Source organism: Corythoichthys intestinalis, chromosome 2 (assembly GCF_030265065.1).
Source record: "Corythoichthys intestinalis isolate RoL2023-P3 chromosome 2, ASM3026506v1, whole genome shotgun sequence".
Lineage (NCBI taxonomy): Eukaryota > Metazoa > Chordata > Actinopteri > Syngnathiformes > Syngnathidae > Corythoichthys > Corythoichthys intestinalis.
Genome location: NC_080396.1, coordinates 57,265,548 through 57,282,060, shown reverse-complemented (window position 1 = coordinate 57,282,060; position 16,513 = coordinate 57,265,548). Strand labels below are relative to the sequence as shown.

General features: G+C 38.8%; 1 protein-coding gene across 1 annotated transcript; it reads right to left on the bottom strand.

Moving 5' to 3' along the window:
• Positions 1 to 2,554: 2,554 nt before the first annotated feature.
• arpc2 (actin related protein 2/3 complex, subunit 2) lies at positions 2,555 to 13,250 on the bottom strand. Its single transcript, XM_057830624.1, has 10 exons — positions 13,031 to 13,250; positions 11,564 to 11,598; positions 10,694 to 10,806; positions 8,243 to 8,288; positions 7,934 to 8,120; positions 7,751 to 7,844; positions 6,779 to 6,905; positions 6,594 to 6,694; positions 3,968 to 4,068; positions 2,555 to 3,000 (listed from the first exon to the last, which is right to left on the bottom strand). The coding sequence occupies exons 1-10, from the start codon at positions 13,102 to 13,104 to the stop codon at positions 2,979 to 2,981; spliced, it is 900 nt and encodes a 299-aa protein (XP_057686607.1). The 5' UTR covers positions 13,105 to 13,250; the 3' UTR covers positions 2,555 to 2,978.
• Between the last annotated feature and the right edge of the window lie 3,263 nt (positions 13,251 to 16,513).

Here is a 16,513-nt window from a genome sequence, read left to right as displayed (position 1 = left end):
AATTTTGAATGGGAGGGTATATAAAAAAAAATATATATACAGTTGTGGTCAAAAGTTTACATACACTTGTGAAGAACATAATGTCATGGCTCTCTTGAGTTTCCAGTTATTTCTACAACTCTGATTTTTCTCTGATAGAGTGATTGGAACAGATACTTCTTTGTCACAAAAAACATTCATGAAGTTTGGTTCTTTTATGACTTTATCATGGGTGAACAGAAAAAGTGATCAAATCTGCTGGGTCAAAAATATACATACAGCAGTGCTAATATTTGGTAACATGTCCCTTGGCCATTTTCACTTCGATTAGGCGCTTTTGGTAGCCATCCACAAGCTTCTGGCAAGCTTCTGGTTGAATCTTTGACCACTCCTCTTGACAGAATTGGTGCAGTTCAGTTAAATTTGATGGCTTTCTGACATGGACTTGTTTCTTCAGCATTGTCCACAAGTTCTCAATGGGGTTTTGGGAAGGCCAGTCAAAAACCTTAATTCTATCCTGATTTAGCCATTCCATTACCACTTTTGATGTGTGTTTGGGGTCATTGTCCTGTTGGAACACCCAACTGCGCCCAAGACCCAATCTTCGGGTTGATGACGTTAGGTTATCTTGAAGAATTTGAAGGTAATCCTCCTTCTTCATTATCCCGTTTACTCTCTGTAAAGCACCAGTTCCATTGGCAGCAAAACAGCCCCACAGCATAATACTACCACCACCGTGCTTGACGGTTAGGCATGGTGTACTTGCGGTTAAAGGTCTCACCTTTTCTCCTCCAAACATATTGCTGGGCATTGTGGCCAAACAGCTCGATTTTTGTTTCGTCTGACCACAGAACTTTCCTCCAGAAGGTCTTATCTTTGTCCATGTGATCAGCAGCAAACTTCAGTTGAGCCTTAAGGTGCCGCTTTTGGAGCAAGGGCTTCCTTCTTGCACGGCAGCCTCTCAGTCCATGGAGATGCAAAACACGCTTGACTGTGGACACTGACACCTGTGTTCCAGCAGCTTCTAATTCTTGGCAGATCTGCTTTTTGGTGATTCTCGGTTGAATCTGCACCCTCCTGACCAATTTTCTCTCAGCAGCAGGTGATAGCTTGCGTTTTCTTCCTGATCGTGGCAGTGACAAAACAGTGCCATGCACTTTATACTTACAATTGCTTGCACTGTTGTTCTTGGGACCTGCAGCTGCTTTGAAATGGCTCCAAGTGAATTTCCTAACTTGTTCAAGTCAATGATTGTTCAAGTCAATAATCACTCACAAGAAATTGCTAATTCGTGTTGCTGTATGTATATTTTTGACCCAGCAGATTTGACCACTTTTTCTGTTAACCCATAATAAAGTCATAAAAGAACCAAACTTCATGAATGTTTTTTGTGACAAAGAAGTATCAGTTCCAATCACTCTATCGGAGAAAAATCAGAGTTGTAGAAATAACTGGAAACTCAAGAGAGCCATGACATTATGTTCTTCACAAGTGTATGTAAACTTCCGACCACAACTGTATCTCTCTCTCTCTCTCTCTCTCTATATATATATATTTTTTTTAACAGCAAAACCCTAACTGGACGTGAGTGCACGCGACCGCAGAATTAAAGATGGCATGATTTCAACGAGATATTATCGCATACTTATCTTGTTTCCATCCAAAAACTCCATGTAGCATGTATCATTGAGTGTCAAGACACAGCTGTGAATGGCCACAGCCAGATTTTGGGGGGATTTTATGGGTGAAAAATGATAATACAACAAGGGTCACGATGCAGAAATCACAGACATCAAGGAGTGGTCATGATTTTCTTTTTCATATATTTACCCTTTTAAACATTTTTTTTCTTCGATTTTTCTTTGTTTGGATTGATTATTTATCATCCAACATATGGGAGAAAATGCGACAGTAACAAAAATGATATTAAGCGATAGGAGGTAGATATCCGTGACTTTTTTACGACACCATTTTTTTCATTGTGATGTAATTTGTTTAAAAGTTTAAAATATGCGAGTGAATAATTTTTTAAAGTCGTTTTTTTTTTAATGAAATATTAGACATCAATTAATGATTCTAAACAAAAAATGACATTTTGAATAATATAATTACCTTCGTTTTATGGCTGGGTTGAAACAAAAGCGGTTGCGCGACGTCTGTAAACGGGAGTTTCCAGGGAAAAACGGACAAATTAAAAATAGTTCAGGGGCTCGATGCGCCATGAATGCTATGGCAGCATATAGACATATTGTTCTGTCAAACACAACAGTTGTTTGGGCTTAAAATACAGCAGTTTCTTTTAAAGAGGAGTACAAGAGCATAAAGTGCTTTTTCAGTCTTGTGTTTTCCGCCATAGACAAATGAGCTGTATAAGTACGGTCTACAACACTGTATAAAAAGCTGTTGTTTTGTACTTACATTTAGGACTGTACTTTTTAGTTTAAGGAGTCAAAATTAATAGTTCTAACATTTCCAGTCTGGCGCCACTCAATATACGGCACTGTACTTCTACTGAAGTGCGTGCACTGTTGTCACGTCTCCGAATTATACTGTACATTCACAAGCAAGAGAAAGTTGTAGTTTTTGAGTTTTATTTTCCCTCAAATGACAAAAACATGAAAGCGCAGAGGGGGGGTTGAAACCATCACATGAAAATGAATATTAAGTGGTGAAGTTCACATAAGAGTACCAAATGGAATGAAAGAAATTGTATCAAAAATTCTTTTTTCATATATATATATATATTTATATAGGACTAATAATGCTCTTCAACTATCCAAAACAAGGTATGGCCTGTTTTCAGGATCTTCAGCCAGGGCTTTTCCAACAAACTTCTTTTGTAATAAACATAATTTGAAAGGAAAAAAAAAAGGCTTGAAATTTTTGAGTGGGCTGTGTGGGGCGTTTAGAGGCATCCTGGAGGCCTGTCCAATGTGCCGTTGAGTCGCAGCATGGTGCGTTCGCATGTGGCTTCTGCTGAGCTGTCCTGGGGCTCGGCATCAGCGGGAGAAGGTCTTCCCACTGAGAAAGCAACAGGAGAAAGACTTAAGGGGCAGGGAGCAAAACAATGTGCTTGCACATGAACACATGAATGTTATCGCCTTTAAAAGTATTTATCTGTTCATTATTACTTCGGTTGACCAGCATTGGAATTCCATTCCCTCCCTATAGTTTCATGCACATTAATGGTCTTTAATGAGTGTGCCAACTGGTTGAAAGGGGTTTTCTATACAGATTGTCAATAGATTGCAATCGCCTTTGCATATCAAACCACTGCTAACAAGTGGATTGTAAACGTGAGAAACAATGTACTCTGCAAGTACCTGCTCACTTCGGACTTGCCACATGGCCACTCATCTCAAGAAAGCTAGCGAGAAAGACAACATGGCTCACCGCTGCATTCACACTCAAGGTCTGCTATACACAGTCAATGAATTTTGAGCAAACTCACTAAGTATTTCGCAACCAGGATTATATTGTATTCGGTTAAATTTGATGTGGATTGACCTCATAAATAGAACACTGTTTCTATGAGAGGTTTTCCTGGTTTTCTGACAGCTGGCCAGTTGGTTTTTGAGCCACCTACAAGCTGTAAGTGTACAATGTAAAAATGCATTAACATATTTTGTGGTTTACTTTAAATATTGTGGGTAACAATGGATTTAATCGCAAATCCTACAGTTATTGACACCATATGTGCCAAAGAGACGGATGGCGACAATTGGTCTGGTGTCTAGTGAAATGAATGAAGACTTTAAAAAAAAAAAAATAAAAAATAAAAAATTTCATCCCCTGTACAGGCTTGGTTGAGTGAATGACAAATTCTGCTTCCTATTGGTATTAGTACTTTTCAACACGTCACATCAAATTATCAATACACCTGACAACTATTTACATTTTGTATAATATATATAATATACAGATTCTTCCTACCCCTGAATTTAACAGCAGCAAACATTTTGAAGGAGAGGCAGTTTAGGCTACGTACGAAATGGTCTTCATCTCCTTCTTCTCAGCGTCGGGTCGGGCACGGTTGAGAACTTTCAGGAAGTCTGACGTCTTGGCCCTCATCCGTGTGTGAATGTAGGCCTGGAGAAAGATGGAAGTACACTTTATATATTTGTTGTATTTCATCAACATTTATCTGACCAAGACTAATTAGATTTTTGTTCTTATTTGAAATGTTGTGTCCTTAGTTTTATTCCCAAAATTAATGTTTACAAAAATAATAAAGTTCATTTGTGAGTTCATTAAGATAAGATCATTAATTCAGCATGCAGGGTATACAGTTTATAACATTTTTTTGTTTGGTGACATTTGCCTTGTGTAGAATGTATGCCTTAGCTCAATAAGGGTTGGGATACTCTGCTATATGAAACACAGATAAGGATGCGAACAAAACTGTGTATTGTGCGTTTGCCTTCCTGTTTCTCAACACACACACCCATCCATAAATCTGCCCACACTGACTCCTGTCTGTCTGCACAAAAACATCCTACTCCATTAAAAGGCAGAAGCACAACTCACAAAGGCCAAAAATATGCACCCGAAATTAAAGCTGCTCAAAAATGTGAGTGAGTAGTATTTACAGTCGTAAGAGGTCCATTAGGGAAGTAGTCATGTTTACTTAAACGCCCAGCAGCTGCCCTAAAAATGACTTTGTACCAGCATGGACCGGACTTTCTAATTGAGAATGGTAGATAGAACGTACCATTACAATGACTCATTAAGAGCATGTAATTAAAATGGCGACAGGTGTCCCCTTAAAATCCTATTGTGAAACAACCTGAGATCACAAAGCCTTCATCTGTTCCTAACCAGACGTAACATGGATTCTTCAATGCCACAATTCACAGTATATCTGATTAACCCCAAAGAAAATGTCATTGCTCTAGTAGAAGTTCCAAGTCACAAATTCACAATCAAAACACCGCTTGTGATTGAGCCAAAGGGTAGAGTTGAGAATTTTTGTTTTCTTTTTTTTTTTTTTTTGGCACCACGGTACCCATATGGTTAGGGATGGGAATCGAAATCCGATTCCAATTCGGAACCGGTTCCGAGTGTTTCGAGGCCTCGACATCACAATGAAAAAGCCTTAATGATCCCTTTAACGATTCCTAAAGACGCGTATTGCGTCGTGACGTGTGTTGTTGTCCAGACGCATCAAACTAGCATGGCGCCAAGAACCACTCGCTCCAAAGTTTGACTACACTTCACCAGGAAAGAGTGTGAAAATGAAAGGTTACGACAGGTAAGCACGAGCATTGCAGCCATAAACATAACAATGACAGCACGTAGGTTCAAACGCTCGAAAGTGTGTCTTCACTTCACGAGGAAAAATTACAACAAAGCGACTTGCAGTCATTGCAAGGTGGAGATAACTGCATCGGGAGGGAATATGACTGTGCTGTCCTCACAGAGAGGCTAAGGCTCAGTTCTGGCTATACAGCTAGCTAAACTCCCAAATGACGATGTAGAAGACGTTGGTATAATTTGCTGACTTTATTCAACCATCCCTTGAAGAGTGAAACTAAGAATAGAAATGAAACAAATCAATTTCGTCCCCAATAACAAACAGGTTTGCATCAACGTAAATCAGCGATGATTAGCTGCTAATAACAGTATGGTTAGCATTCGTTCGCTAGCATTAGCACATCGTTCAAACCACTACACAACTGGATTTAAGTGTCCGATCGCGAGTGGAAACACAACAACAACAACACAAAAGATGATACATACAGGCATTGCCTCTGTAGATATTAACATTAACAAAGAACGTAGGCTCGTAGAAGTGTTTCCCTCTCTCACTTCGCTCGCTCACTCGCTTGGATTCGGCATTTCTTCGGGTGCCAAAACTGCGGCCCGCGGCCCAAATACGACCCGCCTCCACAATTGGTCCGGCCATTTTGAATTTTTTTGTTCTCAATCGTGTTATTTATTTCCTGGCCTTTTTCCTTGAATTCAGAGAGGGTTATTTGGTTATTATCTATTTAATTAATAGTGTTTTTATTATTAATTATTATTTTTATTTTATTTACTTTCATTCCATGAAGAATCCAGAAAGGGTTATTTGATTGTGGCTTTCTGAAAAACAGTAATTTTTTACATTTATGCACTTCTGCAATCGTCACACTTTTTCTGTTACAAACTGACCCCGGCCCCTCATCAGAGAAGGGAAAAGTTATGTGGCCCTCACAGGAAAAAGTTTGGGGACCCCTGCTTTAACACATATTGCCAAAGGCAGAACAACAACCTATCTGCCAATATATACCAATATTTTTTATTTCTATTAGATAAATGTTTCAGTAAAATGTTACACATTCTTGTGTATTTGCCACTTATTGCCAAAGTTAACATTGAGGCTTTGGGCCTCTTTTGATCTCGTTGTGAGTTTGTAAGGTTGTGAGTTCTGATTAAACAAACTCGATGCCAATCAAAACGTTTGTTCTACTTTTCCCCCAAATTAGAATCGATAAGAGAATCGATAAAGAATTGAATCGTTAAGCAATATTGATAATGGAATCGGAATCGTAAAAATCCTATCAATTCCCATCCCTACATATGGTGTAGTACAGTATAACAGCTCTGAAACAAACTGCTCTATTCAAACCCACCTTGGAGCACTTTATATGATAATGCAGGTAGTCCCTGAAGGTGTGAATGAGGTTGATGGTGTTGTCTCTAGCATTGGCATTGGTGTGACGTGGGAAAAGGACTGCAAAGAACACAAACAGAACAGGTGCGTCAGTCTCACCCAGTGATGCCGTGCAAATATACTGGTGGCAATGCTGTAACTCACCAAAAGTGATGTATCCAATGTTGTCCCCGATAGCTGCATCTGTATCCTTTAGTTCCAGGGGTGGCTCCCTGTGGCTGAAAAGCACCTGCGGGGCTGTGTGGCTTGCTCTCCGACCCTCTTTAAACTCCTAGAGAGAGTGCCGGAAAACTTCCACTGAACAGTCTTACTGATTGAAGTCAAAGTTGTGAGGCTATATTAGCCATTCATTAAATGTTTACAATTATTTCAACACAGTTTACATTACATTCTTTAGTAACACTGTAATCTACGCGAAAAAACTACCTCACACCAGAAGCTGAGTGGAATATGAACAGAAGATTTGCAGCTCCTAAGTACCCATTTATCAGAGGAAGCCATTATCACATTTACATGTACAGAACATCCTCATTCGGCTCATCTGGCATTATTGTTCTGTCTTGGTGGTCTGTACGCTACCGAGCGCCTGGTTTGAACAGTTAAAAGGGATTTGAAGAAATCCTTCCCAAAATTTATGAGAACATTTGCTACGTTCACTACAGATTATATATGGAATGATACATTGAATTTGTTCTAATGAGATAAGCATTGTGATGTTTACCCTTTTCAGATGTAGAAATATGTGTCAAGGAAGTAAAGTATCTTGCAAAGTGATACATCTGACTATGGCGAGCTTTTAGTTCAAGGTGGAGTGACCGTTTATGTAAAGGTGGAGCTAAATTGTGACGCATTCCCTTTGAAAACAGACATTCTGGAACCCATATCTTCTAAATGTAACGTCATAGAAACTTGCCCCCCAACCACATACACACACACACAAAATAATCACCTTAACAATATGACTCATCAACTTTGGATCATCTAGAAGCTGTTATAATTTTCCGCATCATCAAATTAACCTTTATATGAATAAAGTTATGTTTCAGAAAAAACACTTGAAAACATGCTTGATGACGTATCGAAATGTTCTGACTGAGCACAAGTGGCCTCACAAACCTGCATGAAGACTTTGCCGATGACGACGTCATCGTCGTCTTTGAACACTGTACTGAACACCACCGTCACCCGGTCTTTCTTGGCCTCCACATACCTAAGATCATCCGAGCGTTATCGTACAATGCTTGAAATGTTCAAATGAACACCAGTCGAACTGAAAAAAAAAACTTTTTTTGCACTTACATGGACTCATCATCTCTGTAGTGGACCACAGCCCTTTTCTCGCCCTCTTTACCCTCCTCCTGGAACTTGAAGTATTTTTCAAATACGGAGGCAAAGCAGTTTCGCTTCAGCATCCCTGCTTGGTGCACAACCTCATCTTTATTGCCTGGTAGGGCATCCAGGTCATAAAGGAGTGATACATTGTAACCTGTCAGCAAATAAGAACAGAAGTTACCAATTTTTGACCATTAAGAATGACAAAGCAATCATGTTGTGGGGGTTGGCGTTAGCTAGCAGTGCAGTGCTTCCATGAACAGGATGTTATCATACCAGCCTCTGGAGAAACAAGGAAGCTCCCGTACACTTTCTTCAGCAGCTGAGAACAAAAACATGTGTTAGTATTTAAAATCAATGACCAGTTGCTCAGGACATTGCTACGTCTCACCCTTTACATAGCAGATTTGCACTACATAAGGATGTATACAGTATGAGACAAAAGGAAAATACCAGTAATCGCAATAGGTTAAAGAAGAACTTTATATCAAAGTGGTACTCAAAGTTAACATTGCATTGTATTAGACTATTTTCCCTAATGAACTATAAAGCAACACATTAGTATTTCACTTTGGCGTATATTTCTTAAATTATACTTCATTTCTACTGTGTTGATGGGAGAAGCTTTCCATAAACAGCCTGTGTACGAGTTCACCCTTTCACCCTTCCTCACCTTGACATCTGGATTTTTGGATTGTTAAACTTAGGCTACGTCGACACTAGGACGGTTAATGGCCTTAAACGTTTAATTACTTCGACTATACGACATGTCGGCTACACTAATCTGCCTCTTATCCGTGCAAGAACTTACACATATAAGTTAGCCGGCTAATATTACCCACCGCCTAAAATAGACTAGTGTGTCCGTAAAAAAATCAGATACTAAGGAAGTGACGACATGCCGTAGCCACTTTTAGTGCGGCATGACGGCATCGTAAACAATTGAGGTGGATGATCAAGACATGGCATTCCTGCTCCTCTTTTCTTTTCCCACACATTTTTCTTGAACCTTCAAACTACGTCGCAATAATATGCTTCAATTCAGTGCCCATTTGTGGTCCTCCCATCGCGAATTACGCGGAGGTGAGCGTTTTCTTACAGAGCTCGTCTCCCGCGTTAAGTCTCTGATCAGCCAGCTGAGGGGCTGGCCCCTCCCAACTCAATGCCAACCGAACATGAGTATATAAAAATGCGTACAGGACATTAAACCACAAAAATTGAACTGCGTGGTACCCCCAGTCAAAGAGGCGTGCGATCAGTTTTTTCATGACATTTCTACCTGTCAAAACTGTCGCCACTTCCAGGATCACCACTCTTATGCACAAGCACTCCTGGTTGCCGCTTCCAGGAAATATACGCAGCGCCACACTATATGTTTCTATTATTTTCTGAAGGGTGAGAGCGCAACGGAGTATCGATTGTAACATCCCAAGTAACTGTCAGGATTTCATTGTTGTTTTCTAAAGATTTATTTCAATCAACTCGGCGAATGCTCGTGAAAGCCGAGTGTGCTCTCCTTCACTCTCGCGTGATACGTTCAATTGCGTTCACATACAAAAAAAAAAAGATCACAAAACGGAGTTCCCGACCCCTGGTCTAGAAGGTGTAGTAATTTCGAAATTTCCCGCCGGCAAGTCACGAGGCTGTTCCTTTCTACGCATGCGTAGTTTGCGCAAATGCAGGCGTACCTTGCAGAAGTCGGCAAAATACCCTGGAGAAAATATGTCCTAGTGTAGACGTAGTCTTACAATACTTCTCATCTCCCCATCCCTTATCTTTCCTGTAGAGGGGGCTAGGAAGCGATGAACAAAGTACAGCTATTGCTACATTGAATGTGCATTAAACGATCAGGAGAGGTTTTTTTGGAGAAACGTTTCCCTGGATGTGTTGACCTGAGACACTTTAATCATTAAACTGACTCACGTGCTGCTCAAACTATCATTGCATAGTATCATAACATGTCGTAAGTGTTGTCCATTTTGCATACATTTTAGTCGCCTTGTGATTTTCTTGTCCAGGTAGGGGGGTCTAGACCAGCTATGTAACCCCTTTTTTGTAAACTATGGGCCAGTGAAGCCCTTTGTAACTCTGTGATTAAGAGCTATACAAATACGCTGTACTTTTCAAAAAAAGAACAAATTTAATTGGGAACAGTGATGAGATTTTTATAGCCTGCAGGAAATATCTGGCAGTAGAGCAAGAAAAAAAAAAAAAACACTGACGTAAGAAAAAAATCAAACAACATCAGTTAAAAAAATATCGTACTGTAGTTGCCGGTGTCTTTAGGAACTAATCGACGATGTCTCCACTGTCTGTACTCACCCAGTCTGGATCAGAACATGCTAAACATGGCAACCATGACACACAAACCCTAAATTGAGTGTCAATATTAAAAGGTTTTACATAATCCTTTGCTCATGTATTCTTTAGGCGAGAAAAAAAAAAGTGCCTGGGCTCCAGCCAAAGTGTTAGTACAGTGGCGGCTCATCACAGTCAGCACTTCCTTGCCTGTGGTGAGCTTGCCTCAAACGCACTTCCTGTTTCTACTAGAGGCCTCTGTGGCTGCATTTTTTCCTTACATGGCAGTAGAGCTGACGTAGCGGGACTGCAGACATGAACAGTAAACCCCATTTTTACTTTGTCTGATAATCTCTATGAATAGTAACCCTCATTGAAATATACTTTGCATTTGTATGGCGTGTGTGTGTCTGCACGTGTATGTGGTACCTCGTCAGCCCCATGCTCCTGTAGTTCCTTGTAGAACTTCAGGGAGATGCTGACCATCACTTTGGTCTTATCGCCATTAGGGTTAGAGATGTGGTACAACACGCCATCAAAGTCTACAGAAGGGAAGGACAATGTAACTCTATATGCCAAACACAGGGCACATACAGCATAAACAAACAATCGCTCATGATAGCACTCACAACCATGGATAATTCAGTGTCCATTGAACCTAACAAGTATTTTATTGGAGACGTGGAAAGAAGCTGGCTCACCCTGGAGAAACCTCGGACAAGCTCAGACACATCCAAACCCTAAACTTCAGAACTCGGTAGCACACTTTAAGCACACATTTAGCATGTCTTCCTGCTACATGTAACGAAATTTAACACAAAAGCTGTGTCAAAGATTCTGCAATAACTAAAAATAGGTTCACACTCAAAATATTTGGCAATATCATTGCAGCGCTTAAATTTAGTGCTGCTCCTAATATTTCAATTCTCTCATGTAACCGTGTAGATATCTAAAATATTAGCGACAACTGTTGGTATAATGCAATGTATTTTATAATACTGCAAATTAAAGCCAAAAAGGTAAACAGACATCCATTGTTACCCAAAAAATGTATTTTATGGTCTTTATAAAGCTGGATTTTAGATATACACTTAAATTGCTGCTTATGAAAGATAACCATGTTAACAGACATAACAACCTGCTGATTACTCAGGAATCAAGGCGACGAGAACAGATCCATACTGGTCTACAAGTATCATATTAAACAATGTGTAAAATACTAAAGGAAACTTAAATGTTTTCCACATTATTTTGGAGACTGATTGGTGAAGACTTCATTATTATTTGACATAATCTTACCTGCAAATGTTACATCAACAGCCTCGGGTTTGGTTCTGCACGGACGGAAGAGAAAGAGCAAAGGTCATGGAACCATTTGGAAATCAGAGCTACTTTTTGGTACCGCTTAGTTTGCCATGTTGCAGTTAAATTAATATTCTTTAGAATATGTGTGACACTTCTCCCTTAAGTTGTCGGCGCAAGCTATCTGTGAGAGCAAGGATATAACATCTGCAACAGCTCCACAAATCTCTTTGGAAAATTCAAGGTCATGCTGCTATATTAATGTAATAATGCTTTATTGAAATTAAGGTTTTAGCTATCGGTGTGAATACACCTACAACTGATTAAATACTATAGACTTGCGACCTGAGCAGATATATTTCTAACATCAGTTCATTTCCATTCTGATGTTACTTCATAAAACAGAGAAAAATAGTTATTTCTGGTGCATTAGGTACTTTTACTATTGTATTATATTTTTATTGTTTTAAGGAAAAAATGTTTTTATTTGATTTTATTTCATAGTGTTTTACTTACAATAAGTATTCATTTTTTCCCGTGCCTGACCTTTACGGAAACATTACTGAAAACATCAGTGCTCAAAATAATATTTAAGATCTGAGTGTCTTTGATTCCCCAATTCCTGCAAGCATACTAGTGTTGGGTTTAAACGACAAAGGCCAACATACACTGAATAGCTCATTTTTAGAGTAGATAGACACAAGTTGAACATTATTTTAAGTGTACTTTTTTTGCAGCGGCATTCTTGTTTGGTGGTTTGCCGTGATTTTTTTGTAAGAGTTAGGGGGAAAAAAGATTCCAAGAGAATCCATTCGGCTGTGTCGCGGACTTGACTCAGCTTGACTTCAGGAATGCGGAAGCTACACAGCCATCAAGTTGTTAATACTACTGGCGGTGCACTGGCAGGCGTGTACGCTCATGTCATATTATTTTTGTTTTACAATTGGCGAAAGCATACACAAGTATGGCTAATCAACAGTACTTGGTGTTTGGTTACGTATTAACACAAACATCAAGGAAAAGACGGTCATCAAAGCTTGCTACAGCCACTTGCATTCACTCTGCTCCATTTGCAGTTTTGTAATGAGTAAAATAGCGTATTTAACAAGCCAGCAATGTCAAAATGATACTAAAAGTGACTTATTGTTTCCTGCTTTAAGAAGCGTCGGGCAAGGTTCAATAGTCTGGGGTTAGCAGGGTTGACACATCGATGGCTGAATGAGACACACCCCAGCTAGAGGCAAAGCAGCCGTAGCCTATGGCATCCAGTGCCTATTTAGTTTATTTAATTTATTTTCACCCAAGAACACTACTTTACAGTCTTTTCCGGGTTAGCATGCTTTAATCTTCCCCACAAAACTCCCCTTCCATGCACTATAGATTACGGCTTTTATAATGGTAGAATTGCTAAAAGGGAGCTAGCCTGAGTTAGCAACGCTAGCCAGGTGTAACAATGCTTCTCACCCGTTCGATGCGCCGTCGAACTTCAACGACAGCGTCTCTTCAATGATGCGGTTATTGATTTCTAGCAAGATCATCGCAGTGGATGGGGGAGATAATCGCTGTAATTTGATGATGTTACGTTATTTGTGTCAAATGGGGCTAAACGTTTCCTCCCTTGACAGACCAGACCGCTTCCGCCGAGGCTACTTCCGCGTATTTTACACCCTGGACCCCATTGTAGACCGCACTGTTGCCTGTAATAAATTCGAGTATAATTTATCAAAACGCAGTAAAAATCCACACTCCATGTACATAACTAGATGGACAGATACATGCGTAAAAGATTGTTTTAATTGGTCAGTACCAGTCATATTAATATACATATATATTTAAAACCATATTTACTTCCACACTTCTGTAGCCATTTATCAGTTTTATTATACCACAATACATGCTTTTGACAACAAATTGAATTCTTAAAAAATACCTTTTTACAACTCAATTTTGTAAATATAAAGACTAGTCCTGTCCAACAATTTGGGAATTGTTCCATATCTTAGATATGTGAGGAGAAAAATTGTGATACTAGCACAATTTAGAGTTAGAGAGTTTAAGAAGTAAATTTGTATTATTCTAAACACATTTGAATAGGAAATCAAATCCAAAGCGTTTTTTTGTTTGTTTGTTTCTTTTTAATTCGGGATGTGGAATAACGTACAGAATAAAGACGCAACATTGAAACATTGTTTCAGTATGTATCTTACTTTAAATGTGCGATTAAAATCCAATAAAGATAACAATTCCAGTCTAAAGTCAGGTCTAAGTCCAAAAATAATTTCCTTTTTTCAAGAAAATACTTATATATAAATACCGTGCTTATTCTTCCACACAAAGTTTGCAAATATGTTATCAATATCTTTAATTATAGTCTTGCACATCAATGGATAGAGCAAGGGTATCCAACTCCAGTCCTCGAGAACCCTTATCCAGCTTTTTTTCCATGTCTCCCTCCTTTAACACACCTGAATCAAATGATCAGCTCATTAGAAAGCTCAACAGGAGCCTGATAACCATCCTGATTTGAGTTAGGTGTGTTGGAGGAGGGAAACATGGAAAACAAGCTGGATAGAGGCTCTCAAGACCTAGAGTTGGCTCTCAAGGCCTGGAGTTGGATACACCCTAGGATGGAGCAGAAATATAGCTTTTCATCTTTAGTCAAGCACATTCGGCCCAGTAAAATCCATTTGAAGCCATGAATTAAAAAATAGTTTCTATTTTAAATATTGTAGGAAAACAAATGTGATATTGCCGTTTTTCATATTTAACACGGGCGTCATGGTGGAAGAGTGGTTAGAATGTCTGCCTCAAAATTCTGAGAACAAGTGTTCAGTCCTCGGCTCTGCCATTCCTGGGTGGACTCTATGGAGTTTGCATGTTCTCCCCATGCCTACATCGCGATTGGCTGTCAACAAGTTCAGGGTGAACCCCACCTCCCGCCCGTTACTAGCTGGGATAGGTTTTGGCACTGCGCGACCCTTGTCAGGATAAGTGATACAGAGGGTAAATGAAAGAGAAATAATTAAGTAAGCAAATATTTAGAAAATGAAATACAGCAAGAAAAGGGAGTTGATGGCAAGAAAAAAAATAATGTTGCCAGGCTAATGACTATGATTTATGAACTTCATCCTAGGCCTAAACTCATGGAGGTCAACAATATTAATATTATGTAATATAATATAATATAATATAATATAATATAATATAATATAATTAGGGCTGTCAAACGATTTAAATTTTTAATCGAGTTAATTACAGCTTAAAAATTAATTAATCGTAATTAATCGCAATTCAAACCATCAATAAAATATGCCATATTTTTCTGTAAATTATATATATATTCTGTAAAATAAATTGTTGGAATGGAAAGATAAGACACAAGATGGATATATACATTCAACATACGGTACATAAGGACTGTAGTGGGCATTTCACTCTACTGTCATTTAAATCTGTCTATGCTGTCCTCACTCCGTAGCGTCTACTTTTTCCAAAGCTAGACAGCTAGTGAACGACGCCATAATAATCAGACTTCTTTCTTTTTCATCTGATTTATTAATAAAATGGCCTCAAACCATTGTCCTCTTTAGACCGTCGTAAAACTACAAAAAAAAGTACACAAGCATTGCATTAGCAACAACATTAGCTTAGCACGCTATACAGGTTCACTAAACATAAACAAAAAGCGTCTCATACAAAAAATATAACATTTCGCTTGCTAACATAATATGTAAATTATTTACAACAACCATACTTACGGACAAATCTTGTCCAAGGATCATATAAGCACAACATTACAACGTAGGCGTCAGCCCGAGACGTCGTGCAGCCATATTGAACTGGCAAGACAACAATAAACCATGTCGCAAAGCGACCACAAGAGTTCGCTGTTAGACAGCACAAAAAGCCTTGCTGTAAAACTTACCATAAGGCAGAATACTGTCTGAGCGGGACATGTGCGTTAGTTGCGTCAAATATTTTAACGTGATTAATTTAAAAAATTAATTACCGCGCGTTAACGCGATAATTTTGACAGCCCTAAATATAATATAATATAATGGCAACCAATTCAGGGTGCACCCTGCCTAATGCCCGTAGTTAGCTGGGATTGCATGGAAAATGAATGAATTATCCTTCATCAGAGCCCTAGACTCATGGAGGTCAACAATATATTATTATTAGAATAGAATAGAATGGAATAGAATAGAGTAGAGTAGAATAGAATAGAATATTTATTAATTTATTCAGTCAACAACACCATGTTCCAAAATTAAGCTGGTTTATCAAAATGGACTTTTACATATCTCTAGCCAGTCTGTGCGTGGTATGTGTTTAGAAAAGCATTATTCTAAATAAGTCTCCCTTGCAAGGCAACTTCTTTATGTGCACAGTACGCTGAATTGCTCAGTGACATAATCTGCAGCAAGATCATGTTGTAGGGTTGTGGTTTTTGGGTTGTCTTTGACCATTCTCATTTTCTCATCATCCTTCACCTTTGCCTCACCGATATTTTTTCATGGCCAGCCATATTGGGCATTCACAAGAGTTGTCTTTGTGGTCTTCAATTTCCTCACAATTTTCTTCATCGTGGAAACTGACATCTGAAATCTCTAAGATAGCTTTTTTTTTTTTCAACCTTCCCCTAAATCATGATGGTTAACAACATTTCTTCCAGGACATTTAAGAGCTGTTTGAGGTTCACAGGTTGCCACTCTTCATCAGAGATTCAAATGACAACCTAACATTCAATTTGCCACCAAATACATTTTATCTGGATGGTTAACATCTTTCTATAAGGTTCAATGGTTGAACAGCTCACACACCAATTTCCACTGCTAAGAAGTTACAAGTATTCAAATCAACAAAATAAGAAAGGTTGCCACATTTTTTCACCTGTGTAACTTTGTTGTGATGTAAATTGCAGTTATTCCGTTAGTCCAATAAATT

Bases quoted from the DNA above. Each gene is read 5' to 3' on its own strand.
- arpc2 (XM_057830624.1), bottom strand. From the start codon at position 13,104: ATGATCTTGCTAGAAATCAATAACCGCATCATTGAAGAGACGCTGTCG. The intron at 6,906-7,750 runs GTTTGTGAGGCC...CACTCTCTCTAG, and splicing joins TCGGCAAAGTCTTCATGCAG to GAGTTTAAAGAGGGTCGGAG. The intron at 3,001-3,967 runs GTACGTAGCCTA...TTGCTTTCTCAG, and splicing joins AAGGAGATGAAGACCATTTC to TGGGAAGACCTTCTCCCGCT.